We start from the raw sequence: 18,719 nt of genomic DNA, 5'->3' as shown, positions 1-18,719 counted from the left end.
AGTGGAAATTTTATTCCATAGCTATGACCAAGAGGGGAGATGTAAAGTGAGAATAGATAAAGGCCAAGAACTGAGCCCAGGGGTACACCATATTTCACTGCAGAGAAAGTGGATGTAACATTATCATGGAAGACACACTGTTTTATCAGATAAGTAAGATTTAAGCCAAGACAGAGCCAGACCTGAAACACCTAAGTAATTCTCAAGGCAGTCCAAAAGTATACCATGATCATTGGTGTCAAAAGTTGTGCTAAGATCAAGCGACGGTAGCATTGATGTGGAATTGTAATCCAAAGCAAGCAAAAGTTCATTCACCAATTTTGCAAGTGCAGTTTCAGTGGTATGACAGTCGCTAAACGCAGATTGAAATGGTTCAAAGAGCTTGTTTTTGGGAAGAGAGGCTGAAAGTTCATCAGCTACAATACAAACAACTTTATTACTCTTGCCAGGGGCAATTTGTTTGGAGCATTTTGTTGTGCACAAAACACAGTAGCATACAAACAAACAAATAACACAACACATGTTACAGTATTGCAATTTCACTTAGCAGATGCTTTTATCAAAAGCGACATACATCTGAGAGTTAATATAACACAAGCAAGGATCTAGTCGGGAGGCGACAATGCAGGTAAGTGCCAAAAAACTAGGTTCAAGTCTGATAGAACAAAGGTGTCAACAGGCAGTGCACAAAGGCAATGGAAAGGGTGCATAGAAGCTATTTTATATATATATATATATTAATAACATCAGGCGTGGAGGTGTTCGGGAAAGAGCTGGGTCTTTAGCTTCTTCTTAAAGATGGAGAGGGACTCAGCAGATCGAATAGAGATTGGTAACTCGTTCCATCACCAGGGAACAACAGAAGAGAAGAGTCTGGCAAGTGACTTAGGGCCCCGTTGTGGTGGAAGTGCCAGGCGCCTTTCATTGGCAGAACGTAGTGAGTGGGACTGAGTGTAGACCTGAATGAGGGAGTTCAGGTAGGCAGAAGCCATTTTTGTTGCTGTTTTGTAAGTGAGCATTAAGGTTTTGAATTTGATGCGGGCAGCAACTGGGAGCCAGTGAAGGGATATGAACAGCGGAGTGACATGTGCTGTTTTGGGTTGATTGAAGACTAGACGTGTTGCTGCATTTTGAATCATTTGCAGAGGTTTGAACTAAATAAAAAAAGGTTGAATCAGGGTGGCACGGTGGTTAGCGTGGTCGCCTCACAGCAATAAGGTCCTGGGTTCAAGCCTTGGGGGTCGTCCCGGGTTGTCCTCCTCCCTGTTTCTGCATGGGTTTCCTCCAGGTGCTCCGGTTTCCTCCCACAGTCCAAAGACATGTAGGTCAGGTGACTCGGCTGTACTAAATTGTCCCTAGGTGTAAATGTGTGTGTGGGTGTTGGCCCTGTGATGGCCTGGCGGCCTGTCCAGGGTGTCTCCCCGCCTGCCGCCCAATAACTGCTGAGATAGACTCCAGCGTCCCCACGACCCTGAGAGCAGGATAAGCGGTTTGGATAATGGATGGAAGGTCGAATCAGTTCATCTGGATACAATGTTTATTGACAGATATGTTTCATCACTCAACTAAGTGACCTCTTCAGTCTAAACTACCTGCAGGTATCCTCACCTATAAACAATACAGTTGCATAACGACCGAAACCAATGACCAGTTTCATATTCAAATATGAAACTGGTCATATCAAAATGAATGAATGAATGAATCAAATGAAAAATCAAATATGGGTGTGACCATATTTGATTCTCTCACCTGGATTATTGAGCATGCACCAAGACACCATCAATAAATAATAATACTTCATGGAGCTAAATGTGGATTGAGTAATTGATAATATTGATAGGCTAAATAAACTTGAGAAACGCAATAAAACAGTCAGGAAAAAAAACATTTAGTAGTCGAATTGTAGAGGGAATGAATGATTTAGAATAACAGTTAGTTTTACAAGCAGGTTAAAACTTAACGATGCCCAGGTGGCAACAAAGAAAATTCCATTGCAAGAACATGTCCAAAAGAAGCCAAAATACTCCAACTCACAACAGCTACAGCTCTTTCCAAAATTTTGGAAATGAAAGGTAGGTTGGTAGGTTGGAGATTGGTCTAGAGTTATTGAGAACCCCTGGATCAAGATTTGGTTTCTTTAAGGGAGGTTTAACTTGTCCGGGTGGCGTGGCGATCTATTCTGTTGCCTAGCATCACGGGGTTCGTGTTGAATCCCCGTGTTACCTCCGGCTTGGTCGGGCGTCCCTACAGACACAATTGGCCGTGTCTGCGGTTGGGAAGCCGGATGTGGGTATGTGTCCTGCTCGCTGCACTAGCACCTCTGGCCAGTTGGGTTTGTAGTGTGACAGTCTCAAAATGTGAAAGTACTGGCACAGTCTGAAAGTCTTTATAAGAAAGTGAAATCACAGGGTCTGTAGGTAGATTACTTATTTTCTTTCTAATATCAATTTTACCGCTAAAAATTTCCAGGAAATCATGGGCAGTAAAAGGGGAGCAGTTAGTAGAAGCTTTTGATCGTGTTAATTATAGAAAGTTGTTTGTTAAATTGAGTCAAAGAGGGGTACCTAAATACACTACGCAATCCTTATTGGTATGCCCCTCCATATTCAGCATCCTCCTCCCAATATACCCAGTATCTCTCCTCCACACATGTCCAAACCATCTCCATCTTGTCTCTCTTGCTTTGTCTCCAAACCGTCCAACCTGAGCTGTCCCTCTAATATACTCGCTCCTAATCCTGTCCTTCTTCATCACTCCCAGTGAAAATCTTATCATCTTCATCTCTGCCACCTCCAGCTCCACCTCCTGTCTTTTCATCAGTGCCACTGTCTCCAAACCATATAACATAGCTGGTCTCACTACCATCTTGTAAACCTTCCCTTTAACTCTTGCTGGTACCCTTCTGTCACAAATCACTCCTGACACTCTTCTCCACCCACTCCACCCTATCTGCACCCTCTTTTTATTAGTTTAGCTAGTGTCAAAGAGAAATCTAGGCTTGTTTGTTGACATTAATTAGGTGCGAAATATGTTGCTTTTGCTGCTGACAGTGCTCGCATATAACTTAACAGTCGTGCCACGCAATATGAAAGACTTCCATTTCGGATCTACGCCATTTCTGCTCAAGTGTCCTACAGGCCAGTCTAAGAGCACATGTCTTGTCAGTGAACCAGGGTGTTGATTTTCTTTGGTGGCTAATTTTGGTAGTTAGAGGTGCAACTGACTGGAAGATTAGAAAGAGTTGCATTTAGGTCACTGGTAAAGCTATTGACAGAGCCAGTCAGTACAGTGAAAGGAGTCAGGGCCTCAGGCATTCTCTCACCAAGTGCCATCAAGGTTGGTGGGCCGATGTGACGGGTGCTGAACACGGTGCCACAGCTGCGAGGACAAGTGCTGCCTGAAATTTGATAAGTGGTCTGACACAGCAGATGTAAGAGGAGAAGCAGTCAGATCGGACCCAAAAACACCACATGCTAGAACCAGATCGAGTGTTGCCACTGCGATGGGTGGCGTCGTGCACAAACTGAAAAAAAAAACAAAAACAAACGGTATCAAGGACTGCCAAAAAAGACCTTATCAAGAGGATCAGATGTCTCATTAAGATGGATGTTGAAATCACCAAGGATTAAGATATTGTCAGCTTGTGTAGCAAGGTCTGACAAAAATTCCATGAAATCATCTAAGAATTGGGAGTGCGGCCAAGGTGGCAGGTAGAAAACAACAGGGTAAAATGGAAGGAGTCCATGGTGGCCCAGTGGTTAACGCTGTCGCGTTACAGCAAGAAGGTCCTGGATTCGAACCCTGGGGTTGTCCAACCTTGGGGGTCATCCCAGGTCATCCTCTGTGTGGAGTTTGCATGTTCTCCCAGTGTCTGCGGTGGGTTTTCTCCGGGTGCTCCGGTTTCGTCCACCGTCAAATAGACAATACATGTTAGGGGTAATACGCCTGTCTGTGCCCCCGAGCAAGGCAGGGCAAGACGAATTGGAGTTGGTCCCCGGGTGCTGCACGGCGGCTGCCCGCTGCTCCTAGCTACACAGCTGGGATGGGTTAAATGCAGAGAAGAATTTCCCCATGGGGATCAATAAAGTATCTCAAATATCAAGTCAATGAACTTGGACAGAGCTGTTCACGGCTGTTGCAGAGGGAGACACGACTAACCCCTGGAAAGCTTCAAATGCAGCATCGGATCTCAGCATCATAGCAAAAGCACTTTGTTTGCCTTCTGTCTGAAATCATTAGAAATATCAGAGAAGGAGACAAAGTTGGTGAGACGCAGGACTCAGAACCCAGATGGGATTCAGCCCTAAAACTGTGGGGTCAGGTTTGGATCTAGATGAAGGAAACCTCACGACTGAATTTTCATTAGGGAAAGTTTGTATATCCCTATCTCATCAAGATAAAGATTTACAAATGTTCCCTCGTGAAAATGACATTTAGAAAATGTCAGTAACAAGTAAAAGTAAAGCTGCAATGACTAGTTTTCCCATTGGGTATTAATCAGTCTCAGTGTGATTTGATGGCTCTATATGGCAAACATCGTCAGATAGGACCATCTGTGGATTATCTGCAAAATCTGATGAAACGATGTACGGCACACAGACGGGACACGTAGTCACGATTAGAGGCACGTTACGTCATCGCTGTATATCTCGACAGCTGTTCCAAAAACACCACCACGTCTGACTCCTCCCTTTAAAACTAATGCATGAGCCAGCAGAGGGCGAGTGGAGATTTTTGTGACAAGCAGTAACGCTCATGCGAAATGTTCTTTCATGAAACACTTCCGCTTTTGTCCACAGGGGGCGCAAAGTTGACAAAAAGCCCAAACTCGACATATCTGTGAATGTTCTCATTCATCCAGGTCATCATGGGTATCCAAAGGAGTTGAATCAAGTGCAGCTGGACTTGGTATATACCCGTGAAGACGTTTCGCCTCTCATCCAAGAGGCTTCCTCAGTTCTGCCTTTCTGACTAGACCAAGCTAGTCTGACTGGCTGCTGATGAGACTCAGCATTTATCCTCTAGGAGTCGTTATCAGAGCTATAGATGTCCATGGCTCTTTGTGTCTCGATGTTTACCACCGCCCGTCGCTAACAGAGCCATAGATATGAGTGGCTCTCCTGTGTACCGATGTCCAGCCACGCCCGTCCTTATCGGAGCTGTTGATTTGCATTTTTTTGAAAGAGGGGTGAAGGAAACCATCTCTGCGAAACTGGAAAAACCATCCCTCAACAGAGGAGGAGGCCTGCGACACCACCTATCTCCCGCTTACAATGCCGTCCTTTCATCTCTACCCAGGAGACTCACGAAGCCTAGCCTCCAAGAACAACAGTCGCTCACTAACGGCTCCAATCACTCTCATGACCACTGAACAATGAAGTCGAAACTAACACCCCCAACCGCCGTCGCTGCTAAACAAATGCAAATCAACAGCTCCGATGGCGACGGGCCCAGCTGGACATCGGAGCACAGGAGAGCCACGGACATCTATAGCGCTGACAACGACTCCAAAGAGGATAAATATCTGAGTCTCATCAGCAGCCAGTCAGACTAGCTTGGTCTAGTCAGAAAGGCAGAACTGAGGAAGCCTCTTGGATGAGAGGCGACACGTCTTCACGGATATATACCAAGTCCAGTTGCACTTGATCCAACTCCTTTGGATAAAACTCGACATAGCAGCTTTAATTACCGAGGAGGACTAGAACGGACAAAGCGTGGTGGCAAATCAGGCCAATATATTCTTCTTCTGCTGTTTAGGCTCATTAAAGAAGAAATGATTTGCCACTATAAAATAATCCCCCTAAACTTTTTCACATTCTTTTCCCATAAAACCTCCTAATTTTAATGCATTTCAAATGATTAAACTCACTTTATTAACACCCGAAAATTAAACATGTTAATTAACCCAAAGAAATGTCCTCTTTTCAAGAATGAAAGACTTGGATCAGTCATGCACAAAAGTACTCACTCGCCAGAGTCTGTAAATCAGCCATCGTTTATATTACAAACACAACCTAAAATACAAAAGCCATGTTGCCCTCAAACACCAGACCCTTATAGAAACTCCAGGGGTACGCTGCTACATACAAGCAATTAGACAAAATCAAAAATGAATAGGTCGTCTAGTTTTATTTACCAGTATCCTCATATCATCGGAGTAAGTTGATCCCAGTGTTTACAGGTCAACACATACAACTGAAAAGATGAGTAAAGAAATAGAGCTGTAAAAAAAAATCCTTACTGTATTTCTCATCACCCATTCAGATTATACTCAAGCTCCTCAGGTGTTCAGACTCAGAACAGAAAGTTGACCCCCCCCCCCCAGCTGTAGTTCATGCCCACCCTCCTTCATGCCAGTACATTGGGCTCTCTTTTCCATCCACCTCCACAGAGAGGCTGAATCTGAAGTGAAGTCCATGTTGGTCTGAGTCCTGCAGCTCTGGGGACCACCTCGCTCACTGCTCTGGCAGATTTCCCCTTTGTCCGGTTGTTCAAGTTGGGCAGGACGGCCTGATCTCTGTTTTGAGTTTTTCCATATCGTCACATTGAACTTTACGCTGCTCCTAGGAAGTTTTTTTTATTTTATTTATAACTTCCTGCAGGTTTTTCCCCTTTGTAAGAGATGAATCTGGAAGCTGTACAGTCAGTTCCTCGGTGTTTATGACGGCAGGACTGATCTGCTGTTTGCTGTTTTTAAGTTGCAAGACTTCACGTACGTGGTGACTTCTTCTTTGCCAACCTCTTCCTCTGTCTACTTTGCTGTACTTCCTCATTCCACCACCAAGTCTCCTTGTCTTCCTTCCTCTGTCCAGATGACATACCAAGTACCTTCCTAGCTGTCTCCCTCACAATACTGCAGTGGTTGCCCAGCCATCTGGCAACTCTTCACTACCACCCAGTGCCTGTCTCAACTCCTCCCTGAACCCCACACAACAGTCTTCCTTCTTCAACTTCCACCACTTGATCCTTGGCTCTGCCTTCACTCTCTTCCTCTTCTTGGTCTCCAAAGTCATCCTACAGACCACCATCTGATGCCGCCTACCCAGATAGCATCCGGATGTGGGCCACTTCAGGCAGTGATGCGGCACTGATGACCTTCTGGCCCTGACAAAATGGATGTGAGCCTGAAGTGGCCCACATATATAATAGCAAATATGGCCCAAATATGCCAAAATCAAAAGTGTGCCTTTTTTAGCAAAGATGCGGTGCTCGCAGCAACGTGTAATCTGGATGTGACCCTGAAGTGGCCCGTGTGGTAAATGGTGAATATGGCCCACTGTTACGTTCCCTGTTAAAAGTCCAGGGGATGAGGGGAAGTAACAAAGAAAATAAGTGTCCCGGGGGAATAAGAAAGGTGGAACCAGGTCTAAAAACAAATAGATTTATTAACCCTAATATATACAATAAAAAGGGCAACTAAAGAAGCTGGCTCTTAACTAACCAGGCTTAGATGACAAGACAAACTCAGATCAGACCAAAAAGAAAGAAACAAGAACACTAACACAGGTTTCACCCTCCTTCTCACGGAGTATAGAGTACTGACACAAGCGCTCGCTCGCTCGCTCTCTGGCTGCCAACAACGGCCCACTGGCGCTGTTTGGTGTCTCTCTCCAAGGCTTATACCCAACTGATGAGGATTGGCATCACCTGGGCTCAATCAGCAGTTCCACAGGAGGCGGGGGGGCATTACCTGGAGAGAGAAAATTACAGACACACGCCACTAGGGCCGTAACACCCACATATCACAGAACAAATATGGACCACCTTTGGCAAATATGTGGCACATGCGGCATTGCCGTGGCTTGGTTCTGGCCCAGATTTGGCAAACAGGAGCGGACCGCCCAAGTACCATCATTCCACGTGTTATGTGGGCCGGATGAAAGAAAGATGAAAGTCGGGTGTAATTTTGCTATCTGGGTAGCTACGTTCTCCCCTGTCACCACCTTGCAGTCTCCAAGCCCTTTCAGATGGCGCCTCCTGCACAAGATATAGTCCACCTGTGTGCCCCTTCCTCCACTCTTATACGTCACCCTGTGTTCCTCCTGCTTCTTGAACTATGTATTCACCACAGCCATGTGTGTGTGTGTGTGTGTGTGTGTGTGTGTGTGTGTGTGTGTGTGTGTGTAATATCGCTGCTCTCCAAACACGTGCTTTGAACAGAGCCTCCACAATCACTTTAGACTTCAGTCTCGATATTGTAACCTGCAGTGAAAATGTGAATATCAGATTCTGACGTGTGCGTTGGCTGAATGTTGTACGGGAGACAGGTGTGCTTGACTAAAGCTGTTTCCTCTTGGTTTTGTGCAGGACCTGATGCTGCGGCACGGCTGGCGGACGGGAGCCATCGTACCCGAGCTGGAGCTGGAAACTAAAGTGGTGAACACAGAGCAGTATTCCCAAAGCCTGACCTGGCTGCAGGCCCTGACCGGCCTGCTGGAGCGCATGCAGGTGGGAAAGCGATGATCACAGTCCCCCACACGTAATAAACTATGTATACAATATGCACTAACAAAAAATACACAAAATAAGTGATGGTTGAGAAAACGGGGGGCATAACAGATGAAATATGGATGGAAACAGAACAAACATGGAACAATAAACGGATGAGCTTCTGGTGGGAAGATGGTGGTGCAAATTCGCGTTTGTAGCGGCCTCACCCAGTACTGGTGTGGGAAGATGGCGGCACGAGCACACGTTTGCGGCGGCCTCACCCAGTACCGTCTCCATGCAGTGTCTTCGTCCATGTCTAAGTTTGTGTCTTCATGTGATGGCTGGGAGAGCTGGTGCTGGATCAGCTGGGAGAGCTTGGTCTGCTGCGTCTCGTGGCCCCAGGGACCACTACCCTGTCTGGAGCTGTGCCCGAAGAGGTAACACCGGGGGGCGGTCTGACAGGACACGGAAGCGGGGCAGACAAAGCTAACTGCTAGCCCATGCAGACCGGCAGTTCCGATAACGCCGAGGGCGGTCTGGCGGTGGCCTCGCCTGGCATTGACTGTGTTTTTAGTGTGGTCATATGGAGTATGGGGAGGTGTGTCGAAGGCGTGTGGCTGGGAAAGCTGGTGCTGGATCGACTGGGGGAGCTTGGTCTGCTGTGTCCGGTGGGTCCAGGGACCACGGGCCTGCCTGGAACTGCACCCAAAGAAGAAACACCAAGGGCGGTCTGACGGGACGCGGTAGCAGGGCAGGCTAAGCTAACTGCTAGCCCATGCAGACCGGCGGTTCCGACGGTCATCCTGGCTGGCGTTCGCTCTCTTGGACAGTGATTTATTCATTTGTATTTTTTTGGATATGTGTGTTCTTGTAGTTTGGATATGTGTTTTTGTCTTCGTTGCACTGCTGTGGGCTGGGGGAGACGATATTTCATTTCATTTCATGTGCGCAGGTGCATGGAATGACACGACAAATAAATATTCCTGATAAAAAAAAAAGAAACAAAGTAAAAACATAAATATATGGGAAGTGAAACTTAATACATAAAAACCCCAAATCTGTTCAAGAAATGAATGAATAAATAGACAGATAGATAGACAGACAGATAGACAGATAGATTTTGTTCCACACAGCTTACATTATGTGTTGTTTTCCTTGGTGTCATAAGTAAACTTGGCCCGTGTATCATTCCTGTTTCTCCTAAAACCCGGCTGGAGCTGCTGGGACATCACGTGCTAACTAATAATGTTTATGGCTTCGTATGCGGACCGCCGTGTTATTCCCACTTTGAACATTTTCCAGTTTTGCTCATTCACCCACCTTGCAAACTCTGCATCACTGCATGCATGTTGATGACCAGACCCCCTCCAGATTGCCGTACTAACCTTCATCACACGTGTACGGGTTTTGCAGCTCGACTGCTCAGCATCACCGGATTAAAGCCCTCGCATCACTCACTTCTCCTGTCTGACATTTCTGACATTTTATTCATTTTTTGAAAACGTCGTTAATTTTGTCAGCGTGTCTCAACAGAGGTGAATTGGTAATCCTCTCATCTTCCTTATGGGAAACATGTTGAGGAGGATTTTTTGTCAGATTTTCATCTGCAAAAGTGACACCGAGCCCAGTAAATGAACTGATTCTGCATTCTTTGATATCCTAGATGCACCGTGACCTGGAGTCAAAACAGATTTTGCAGGAATGGTTGAAAGAGAGAGAAGAACTCAGGTGACTGTCTTTTTATTTTTCCTTCTAAATCTGCTCATGCAAACATCCAACATAGCATCCAACACAAACATCCAACACAAAGTATCAACATGGATGAAAAAATGTAAGGGTACCAGCAAGAGTTAAAGGGAAGGTTTACAAGATGGTAGTGAGACCAGCTATGTTGTATGGTTTGGAGACAGTGGAACTGATGAAAAGACAGGAGGAGGAGCTGGAGGTGGCAGAGGTGAAGATGATAAGATTTTCACTGGGAGTGATGAAGAAGGACAGGATTAGGAACGAGTATATTAGAGGGACCGCTCAGGTTGGACGGTTTGGAGACAAAGCAAGAGAGGCAAGATTGAGATGGTTTGGACATGTGTGGAGGAGAGATGCTGGGTATATTGGGAGGAGGATGCTGAATATGGAGCTGCCAGGGAAGAGGAGAAGAGGAAGGCCAAAGAGGAGGTTTATGGATGTGGTGAGGGAGGACATGCAGGTGGCTGGTGTGACAGAGGAAGATGCAGAGCACAGGAAGAGATGGAAACGGATGATCTGCTGTGGCGCCCCCTAATGGGAGCAGCCGAAAGTAGTAGTAGTAGTAGTAGTAGTAGTAGTAGTAGTGGTAGTAGTAGTACTAGTAGATGAAAAAATGTTTGGACTTTTTTTGTCTCATAAGGTCATCAAGCCACATCATAACCTTCTTCGGTTTTTCTCGTATCAGGGCGATGACGAAGAACCTGTTCAACCCTCAGTTTGGCAGCATCTTCCGAACATGTCACAACCCCACCTACTTTTCCAGACGCCTGTGCCGCTTCTCGGACGTCTACATGGCCTCCATCAGCTGCCTGTTGAACTATGACCTCTCCTACACATTCTACCCCCGCCGCACCCCGCTGCAGCACGAGGCGCCCCTCTGGATGGACCAGCTCTGCACCGGCTGTATGAAGACCCCTTTCCTGGAGGAGATGGCTCATATACGCTGAGGGCTGACAGGGATTTCTGGTTTTTTGGGGTTTTTTTTTTTAACGGCTTTGAGAAGGCCTTGCTGGACGAGATGTTACAGTGTTACAGGGAATTCCTGCTCATCTACACTACCTTGACCTTTCCCGATACGTCCACTAGAGGGCGCGTTAGATTTATTGGTTTTCGGAGAGCGTTGAGATTTGCTGAGGGACATTATTCTAAGTGTTGTAGTTGTTTTTTTTTAAATTTTCTTGATAATCCAAGTAGTATTAGTGCACGCCCCTGTTCTGTTAGTTATAAATGAGACGTTTCACCCTCGTCAGGCCTCAAGCGAGGCCTCATGAGGGTGTTTTTATAGTAGAAAAAGGTGAACTATCTGACCGCTGTTGACATTTTTTTTTAAAACGGAGATGACGAATCATGTCGGTTTGTATTGTATGTTGAATTTTCAGAGTTTTTTTTTAATCAACTGAGTGTGAAGAAGACTTGATTTCTGCTTCATTTTGCTGGCAGACAGTGTGTCCCAATAAAACCCGTCAGAGTTATGATCCTGATTTAATACAGCCTCACGTAGAACTACGCTTGGCTTCATGTGGTTGGTGGTGACCTTTGGTTTAACAGGTTGGACAGACTCTCAGCATCTGCAAGATTAATTATCATGATGATGATGAGGATGATGTGGAGAAGTCAATGGAGATCAGCAGAAAGACCATTAAGGAGCTTCGTGAGAACGTGTAATGGATCGTCCAAAAAAAAAAAAAAAAAACCTTCCCTTTAAATCCTCAGTGTGAGACTTCCATCAGGGAGAAGGCTGCACATCTTAACAGCCCTTAAAAGAAAGAGAAAAGCCTCGTGTCGACACGAGTGAAGCCGCTAAATGACAAAAACCAGCGTCCAACACAAGTTGAGGCTGCTGCTTGATTTTCTATGGTATATACGTATATGTAATTTTATATAGCGTTGGTAAATTAGTATAATTTGATAGCATAACAGTATAGTGTATTAGTAAGGTATATTAGTGGTGCATTATATAGGGATAACAGTGTAATTATAATTTACATTTAAGTGTAATTGTACAATTTATCACCATATTTTGTGTGCTTTAAACTGGTTATTGCACATTGAGTTCCCTTTAGAAAAGAGTACTCTATTCTATTCTATTCTATTCTTACTTGTCGCTCTGATATCAACATCACCAGGCTCATGTTCTCAGGGCTGGGGTGGGTGAATGGGAGTCAGATTCTCCTCAGATGTTTTCATTGGTCGTGTCGTCGCTTGGCAGCGCAGCATCCGCTCAGCATCCCAGTGCTCTGTCTCACAATCTCGCATCAGAATCTTCTGCCTGAGGAACCCCATTCATCTCCTCTCTGCGGTACTGTGCCTCCATCTATGCATGCTACAGCACCGACTTTTAACACGCACATGTTAATGTTGAATGGACGTTACACGGAGAATAGTCAAGTATAATTAGCACAAAAAAAATATATCTTTTAATGTATTATTTGTGTGATAGCACTTAATAGTGGTAGTTATTGCCATGTGTTGCGGACAAGTTCTGTCTTGTACACTTGCATGCTGGTAGTAGGCTGTACTGCATGGGAATCAGGACTCTGAGTATTGCATTTTTGCATGGGCTTCATGATAAAGTTAAATCACTGCTGAAGTTTACTGACTTAAACTGCAGTCATGCACCTGCAGTCATGCACCTATCATGCATGCATGCAAGGAGTGAGGGACTTTTCCCAAAAGAAGCGACCGGTTGGCAGTAGTCATGATGTCATCAGGAGAGTTTTTCCTGCAAGCGTTCTCCCTGCAAACCCCCAGTGTGCTTGAACTCAAGAGGATCCCATGCTCTCATCATTGTTATCGGGTGGAAACATGCCGCCTACTGCTTTAGTGTGGGTGGGGTAGCACGTGCACGGTTAGTTAGTTCTTGATTAGTTTTTTTTTTTTTTTCAAGTTTATCTCTTTTCATTGTGGCATGGTAGGAATCTGTGCTGCCTCGCTCACTCAACTTGACTCATCGATTGACGTTGTCCTTGTCTCAGCTGCAGCCAAACTGACCAGGATCTCTGTCACGGCCATTTATCACACCTGCCAAATCATGTGGGATTTTGCACTGCGGGGGGGGGGGGATGCTCAGAGAGGCTGAAAAAAATGAGCAGAGAAAAACTATTTGACTGTTGTCCTCAACGCACAAGTCGTATATGATTTCTACCATGTGATATTTTAGTGGGGAGCATTTTAGAATGGGGGGCGGGGGGAGGACACAATACGAGGGCGGCACTGCAGATTATTTCAACTTCTCCAAGTTATCCAGCATTTCGTGACGGTGTGGCATTTACTGTATTCGAAAAGCAATGTGTGTGTGATGAAGTGCACTTGGTTTGGTAGCCTGTGTGTCTTTCACACCTCTGAGTGTCCAGTCTGACCCTCCAGCATGGGGAACGGACGGCTCCGGCTGGCATGCCTCCACCTTGTGTTGGCACGCTCGACACTGACTTCATCTTGAATTCTCTATTACAGTCTCGCTCTGCCTGTAGATTTGGACGAAAGTCAGTTTTGAGTGTGCCCAACAGATGTGTAGTGGGAAAAAAAGATCTGTGATACTGATACTGGATTTCCACTTGGCCTTGTACTGATGACATCCAACAGCAGCAAAGCTTGGTGTGGTTTGGATCCAATCTGTTGATTCCCGGATGCTCGGGCTTTCTTTATACATCCTTTGCACTCAAATGGAATATAGACGCATGTAAACAGAAAGAATGTTTCACTCATCCATAAAAACAGACAACTACGGGGGGCGTCCGGGTGGTGTAGTGGTCTATTCTGTTGCCTACCAACACAGGGATCGCCGGTTCAAATCCCTGTGTTACCTCTGGCTTGGTCGGGCGTCCCTACAGACACAATTGGCCGTGTCTGCAGGTGGGAAGCCGGATGTGGGTATGTGTCCTGGCCGCGGTACTAGCGCCTCCTTTGGTCAGTCGGGGCGCCTGTTCGGGGCGGGGGGGACTGGGGGGGGAATAGCGTGATCCTCCCACATGCTACGTCCCCCTGGTGAAACTCCTCACTGTCAGGTGAAAAGAAGCGGCTGGTGACTCCACATGTATGGGAGGAGGCATGTGGTAGTCTGCAGCCCTCCCCAGATCGGCAGAGGGGGTGGAGCAGAGACCGGGACGGCTCAGAAGAGTGGGGTAATTGGTCAGCCGGATACAGTTGGGGAGAAAAAGGGGGGGGGGCCCAGACAACTACAAGGCTGAGGAAGGATGAAGGTCTGGTGTGGTGTTTAGGAAGTGGGGCGTCTATATGGCTGCAGGGCTAACCGGGCTCTCGGTGTCTTTCACTGACGCTCCGTCTGCAAGGAACAAGTCCAGACCGGCTCCCAGACGGCGTCTTTACCAACATGCTTCATATCAATTCTACCCTTCAGGGACGTCACTGAAACCAGACCACGTGAGCCGGTCAGCCCGAGGCCTCGCTTTGTGGACAAAGAACAAGAGAAGAGGAGAAATTGGCTTTGTGGCAGTGAGACTTGACACATGGTTGAATGAAGCGTATCATACAGCTTATTCAGGGCGCGCTCATGGTCAAGTCACCTTTTTAATGCTGACTGGTGACGCTTTTACACACAGCAGCCGTATAAAGCGGTTAGCAAGTGAGGAATAAGGCTCCTGCAACACACGTGCCAACATTACCACGTACATTAATAGTAATAACCATCTTTTATTCAGATCCCCCCCCCCCTTTCCTCCCCAACTGTATCCGGCCCACTCTTCTGAGCCATATCCCGGTCTCTGCTCCACCCCCTCTGCTGATCCGGGGAGGGCTGCAGACTACCACGTGCCTCCTCCCATACATGTGGAGTCGCCAGCCGCTTCTTTTCACCTGACAGTGAGGAGTTTAAAGAGGGGGACGTAGCACGTGGCAGGATCACACTATTCCCCCCAGTTCTCCCTCCCCCCTGAACAGGCACCCTGACTGACCAGAGGAGGCGCTAGTGCCCACATCTGGCTTCCCACCCGCAGACACGGCCAATTGTGTCTGTAGGGACGACCGACCAAGCCGGAGGTAACATGGAGGATTTGAACCGGCGATCCCCGTGTTGGTAGGCGACGGAATAGACCGCCACGCCACTCGGACACCACTATATGGATTTTTAACTGTTTACATGTAAAGGTTGGTGACAAACATGTTGTGTTGTGTGTAACCCCACAACTGCTAGACAACCGTGTTGTAATCTATCTTAAGCCATTTGACTCTTCCACTCCAACACAACAACGTAAACTGAGACAGGAAGTAGCATAAGCACAAAGAACACAGGCCTATGAAACCACAATATATCACCTTTCTGACAGTATCACAATATATCACCTTTCTGACAGCATCACAATGTATCACCTTTCTGACAGTATCACAATATATCACCTTTCTGACAGTATCACAATATATCACCTTTCTGACAGCATCACAATATATCACCTTTCTGACAGTATCACAATATATCACCTTTCTGACACTATCACAATGTATCACCTTTCTTACAGGACCACAATATATCACCTTTCTGACAGTATCACAATGTATCACCTTTCTGACAGCATCACAATGTATCACCTTTCTGACAGTATCACAATATATCACCTTTCTGACAGTATCACAATATATCACCTTTCTTACAGTATCACAATATATCACCTTTCTGACAGCATCACAATATATCACCTTTCTGACAGTATCACAATGTATCACCTTTCTGACAGTATCACAATATATCACCTTTCTTACAGTATCACAATGTATCACCTTTCTGACAGTATCACAATATATCACCTTTCTTACAGTATCACAATATATCACCTTTCTGACAGCATCACAATATATCACCTTTCTGACAGTATCACAATGTATCACCTTTCTGACAGTATCACAATATATCACCTTTCTTACAGTATCACAATGTATCACCTTTCTGACAGCATCACAATATATCACCTTTCTGACAGTATCACAATATATCACCTTTCTGACAGCATCACAATATATCACCTTTCTCACAGTATTGCAGTATATCACCATATATTGAACTGTAACTCTCGTATCGCGGTGCGTATCATATCGCCAGATTCTCTCCAGTACACTACCCTAGTATTACATGGTCCTAGTCACCACAAAGGGACGTGTCTGTGTAACGACTGGACAGACAGACGGCTGCTTTGTGAAATCTGCTCCTCTTCAGCCATTAAGCATTGAGCAGCGTTACCCATTCACACTCTCTCCATCCTTTAACAACCACACACACGTCTTGCATCCCTCCTGTGACGGTATTCAACCCATTTACCGCTTCATTTCTCCCCTCCCCACTTCTCTTCATCCTGTCAACCCCCAACCCCCCTTTCCCAACCTTGCACGTTCCACTCCTCCTCCTCCTCCTCCTCGCTCCTGAATCCATCTCTCCATTCTCCATCCACCGCCTCTACAACCTTCATCTCTCTGTTTCCAGTTGGCCGCTCTTGGTTCTGTGGCCGTGTTGGTGGTGGTGGGGTGTAGGCTCTGGTACCCCCCCCCCGCACGCACACACACACACACACCACACACATGACAGCAGTCCTCTATTATTCAGCAGAACGGGACCTTTACATTTAACAGCTGGGTGATGTGGCCGTCTCCACGCCGCCGTGGAAGATATATATCCCGGGTGCAGATGTGGCTGTCTTCTGTTTCTGCTTCTTCTTTTTCTCATTGTGGACAATTGAGCAAAACACCCCTGCAGAGAAATCCCAGGCTTTAGTTGTTTATTTCATTGTCATGTTTTATTCTGGTTCATTGACACACAGCAGTATAAAACCTCCACATTGCAGGGTTATTCACGAGCTTTTTACCCTGTTACGGTGTCCTGACAGGAAGTAGACCCACGGCCGGGATCAGGATCAGTAAAACTCTGTCTTAATAATAATGCACAAATGGAGGAGGGACAGTGGAAAGCAACGGCTTAATTGGCCCCTGCCATCTTTTTTTAAAATTATTTAACCTCGGTTATAAGCGATGCAAAACCCATGTTCAGAGCTCATGCTGTCACGTGATTGGTCTGTATAAAGGAGATCGTGAGGCTGGGCAAAATTTATCATTATCATTCATCAGTGGTATCCCAGAGAGCAAAATTGCTGTGGCCCGGACCCGGCCCACACACTGAGTGGAATGATGGCACCTGGGCGGTCCGCTCCCGTTTGCCAGATCTGGGCCAGAACCAAGCCATAGCAATGCTGCATGTGCCACGTATTTGCCAAAGGTGGCCCATATTTGTTTTGTGATGTTTGGGCCATATTCACCATTTACCACACGGGCCACTTCAGGGTCACATCCAGACCACATGTTGCCCAGAGCACCCCATCTTTGCCAAAAAGGCCCACATGTGATTTGGCATATTTGGGCCATATTTGCTATTATACATGTGGGCCACTTCAGGCTCACATCCATTTTGTCAGGGCCAGAAGAAGACCACCAGTTCCGCATCAGTACCTGAAGTGGTCCACATCCGGATGCTGTCTGGAATTGCATCAGAATATTATCAAATCATGATGCAACATTCTGTTGTCCTAATTACCTCTGTTGTCTACAATTTGCAGTACATAAGTCATGTTCACCTCTAGCACCAGTAAGTAGGGCTTGGACAAGCATTCGATAATAGTGCATATCGTCTTTCAATGCTTTTGTATTTGGATGACATTTGAATTTGTCATATCCTAACACACCCTTTTTTTGGTCCACACCAGAATCCATTGCCTAAATGGGGCCTGAAATGTTTGGGGGGGGGGTATTTGAAAACGAATTTTGGTTTGAAACTATACATTACATCTCCAAACAGTTTGATGTTGGATTTTTAAACATGGCACCTTTGCAGATGTAAGTGGCTATGGTGTAAACGCCACACGGTTATTGTGATAATGATATTTCCCATTAACACCCAGTGCAGGATGTAAGCCCAGCTGTTGTTCACGGCTCACTGGGCTGCATAAATCTGAAAACAAGTCATACGTATCAAGCGTACCTTCAATCATACAGCCACGTGTCGGTGATGTGGGACCGATGCCCCTTCACAATTAATGTCTCATGGTCATACCTTGTGTATTGTCCTTATATATATATATATATATATATATATATATATATATATATATATATATATATATATATATATATATATATAAAATCTGAGATAGTTTATTTGCTGCATTAATGCTGTTGTATTTGGATTTAACTTGCAAGGAAGAATGCAGGGACTTGGATTCAGTAGCATCCTTTACCATAAAATGGGGCAAAACAAACTCACCGGCACAGGCTAAGTCGGTACACATCGAGTGTGGAAACAGAACTAGTCCAGGTCCATCCAGCAAAGCAGACCTCTTAGTTTCCAGACATGAAACATCCTCATTGGCCTTCATCAACCTCCAGCATAGCAGCCAGCATCCGTTCTCTTGATTTACATGGTGCAATTCAATAAGCCAAGGGGTGAAAGAATAGGATGCAATTAATATTGATGCTCACTGACGTATCGTTCCCTGCGCATGGAAATATTTTATGTGAATTAAAAATACAATAACGACGAAGGCGTCCAGTGG

The 18,719-nt window shown here is 45.8% G+C and overlaps 1 protein-coding gene across 1 annotated transcript in view; it reads left to right on the top strand.

The window, feature by feature from the left end:
- nt5dc2 (5'-nucleotidase domain containing 2) overlaps window positions 1–11,649 on the top strand; it is a 28,358-nt gene extending 16,709 nt beyond the window's left edge. The window contains exons 12-14 of the mRNA XM_056274089.1: window positions 8,308–8,448; window positions 10,094–10,158; window positions 10,862–11,649. Coding sequence (XP_056130064.1) covers window positions 8,308–8,448; window positions 10,094–10,158; window positions 10,862–11,123 — 468 coding nt within the window. The 3' untranslated portion in view covers window positions 11,124–11,649. The remainder of the gene's footprint in view (window positions 1–8,307; window positions 8,449–10,093; window positions 10,159–10,861) is intronic.
- The last annotated feature ends 7,070 nt before the right edge of the window (window positions 11,650–18,719 follow it).

Source organism: Lampris incognitus, chromosome 2, assembly GCF_029633865.1.
Source record: "Lampris incognitus isolate fLamInc1 chromosome 2, fLamInc1.hap2, whole genome shotgun sequence".
NCBI classification, from domain to species: domain Eukaryota; kingdom Metazoa; phylum Chordata; class Actinopteri; order Lampriformes; family Lampridae; genus Lampris; species Lampris incognitus.
Note: the sequence above shows the minus strand (reverse complement) of the source record. Positions and strands in the feature narration are given on the sequence as shown.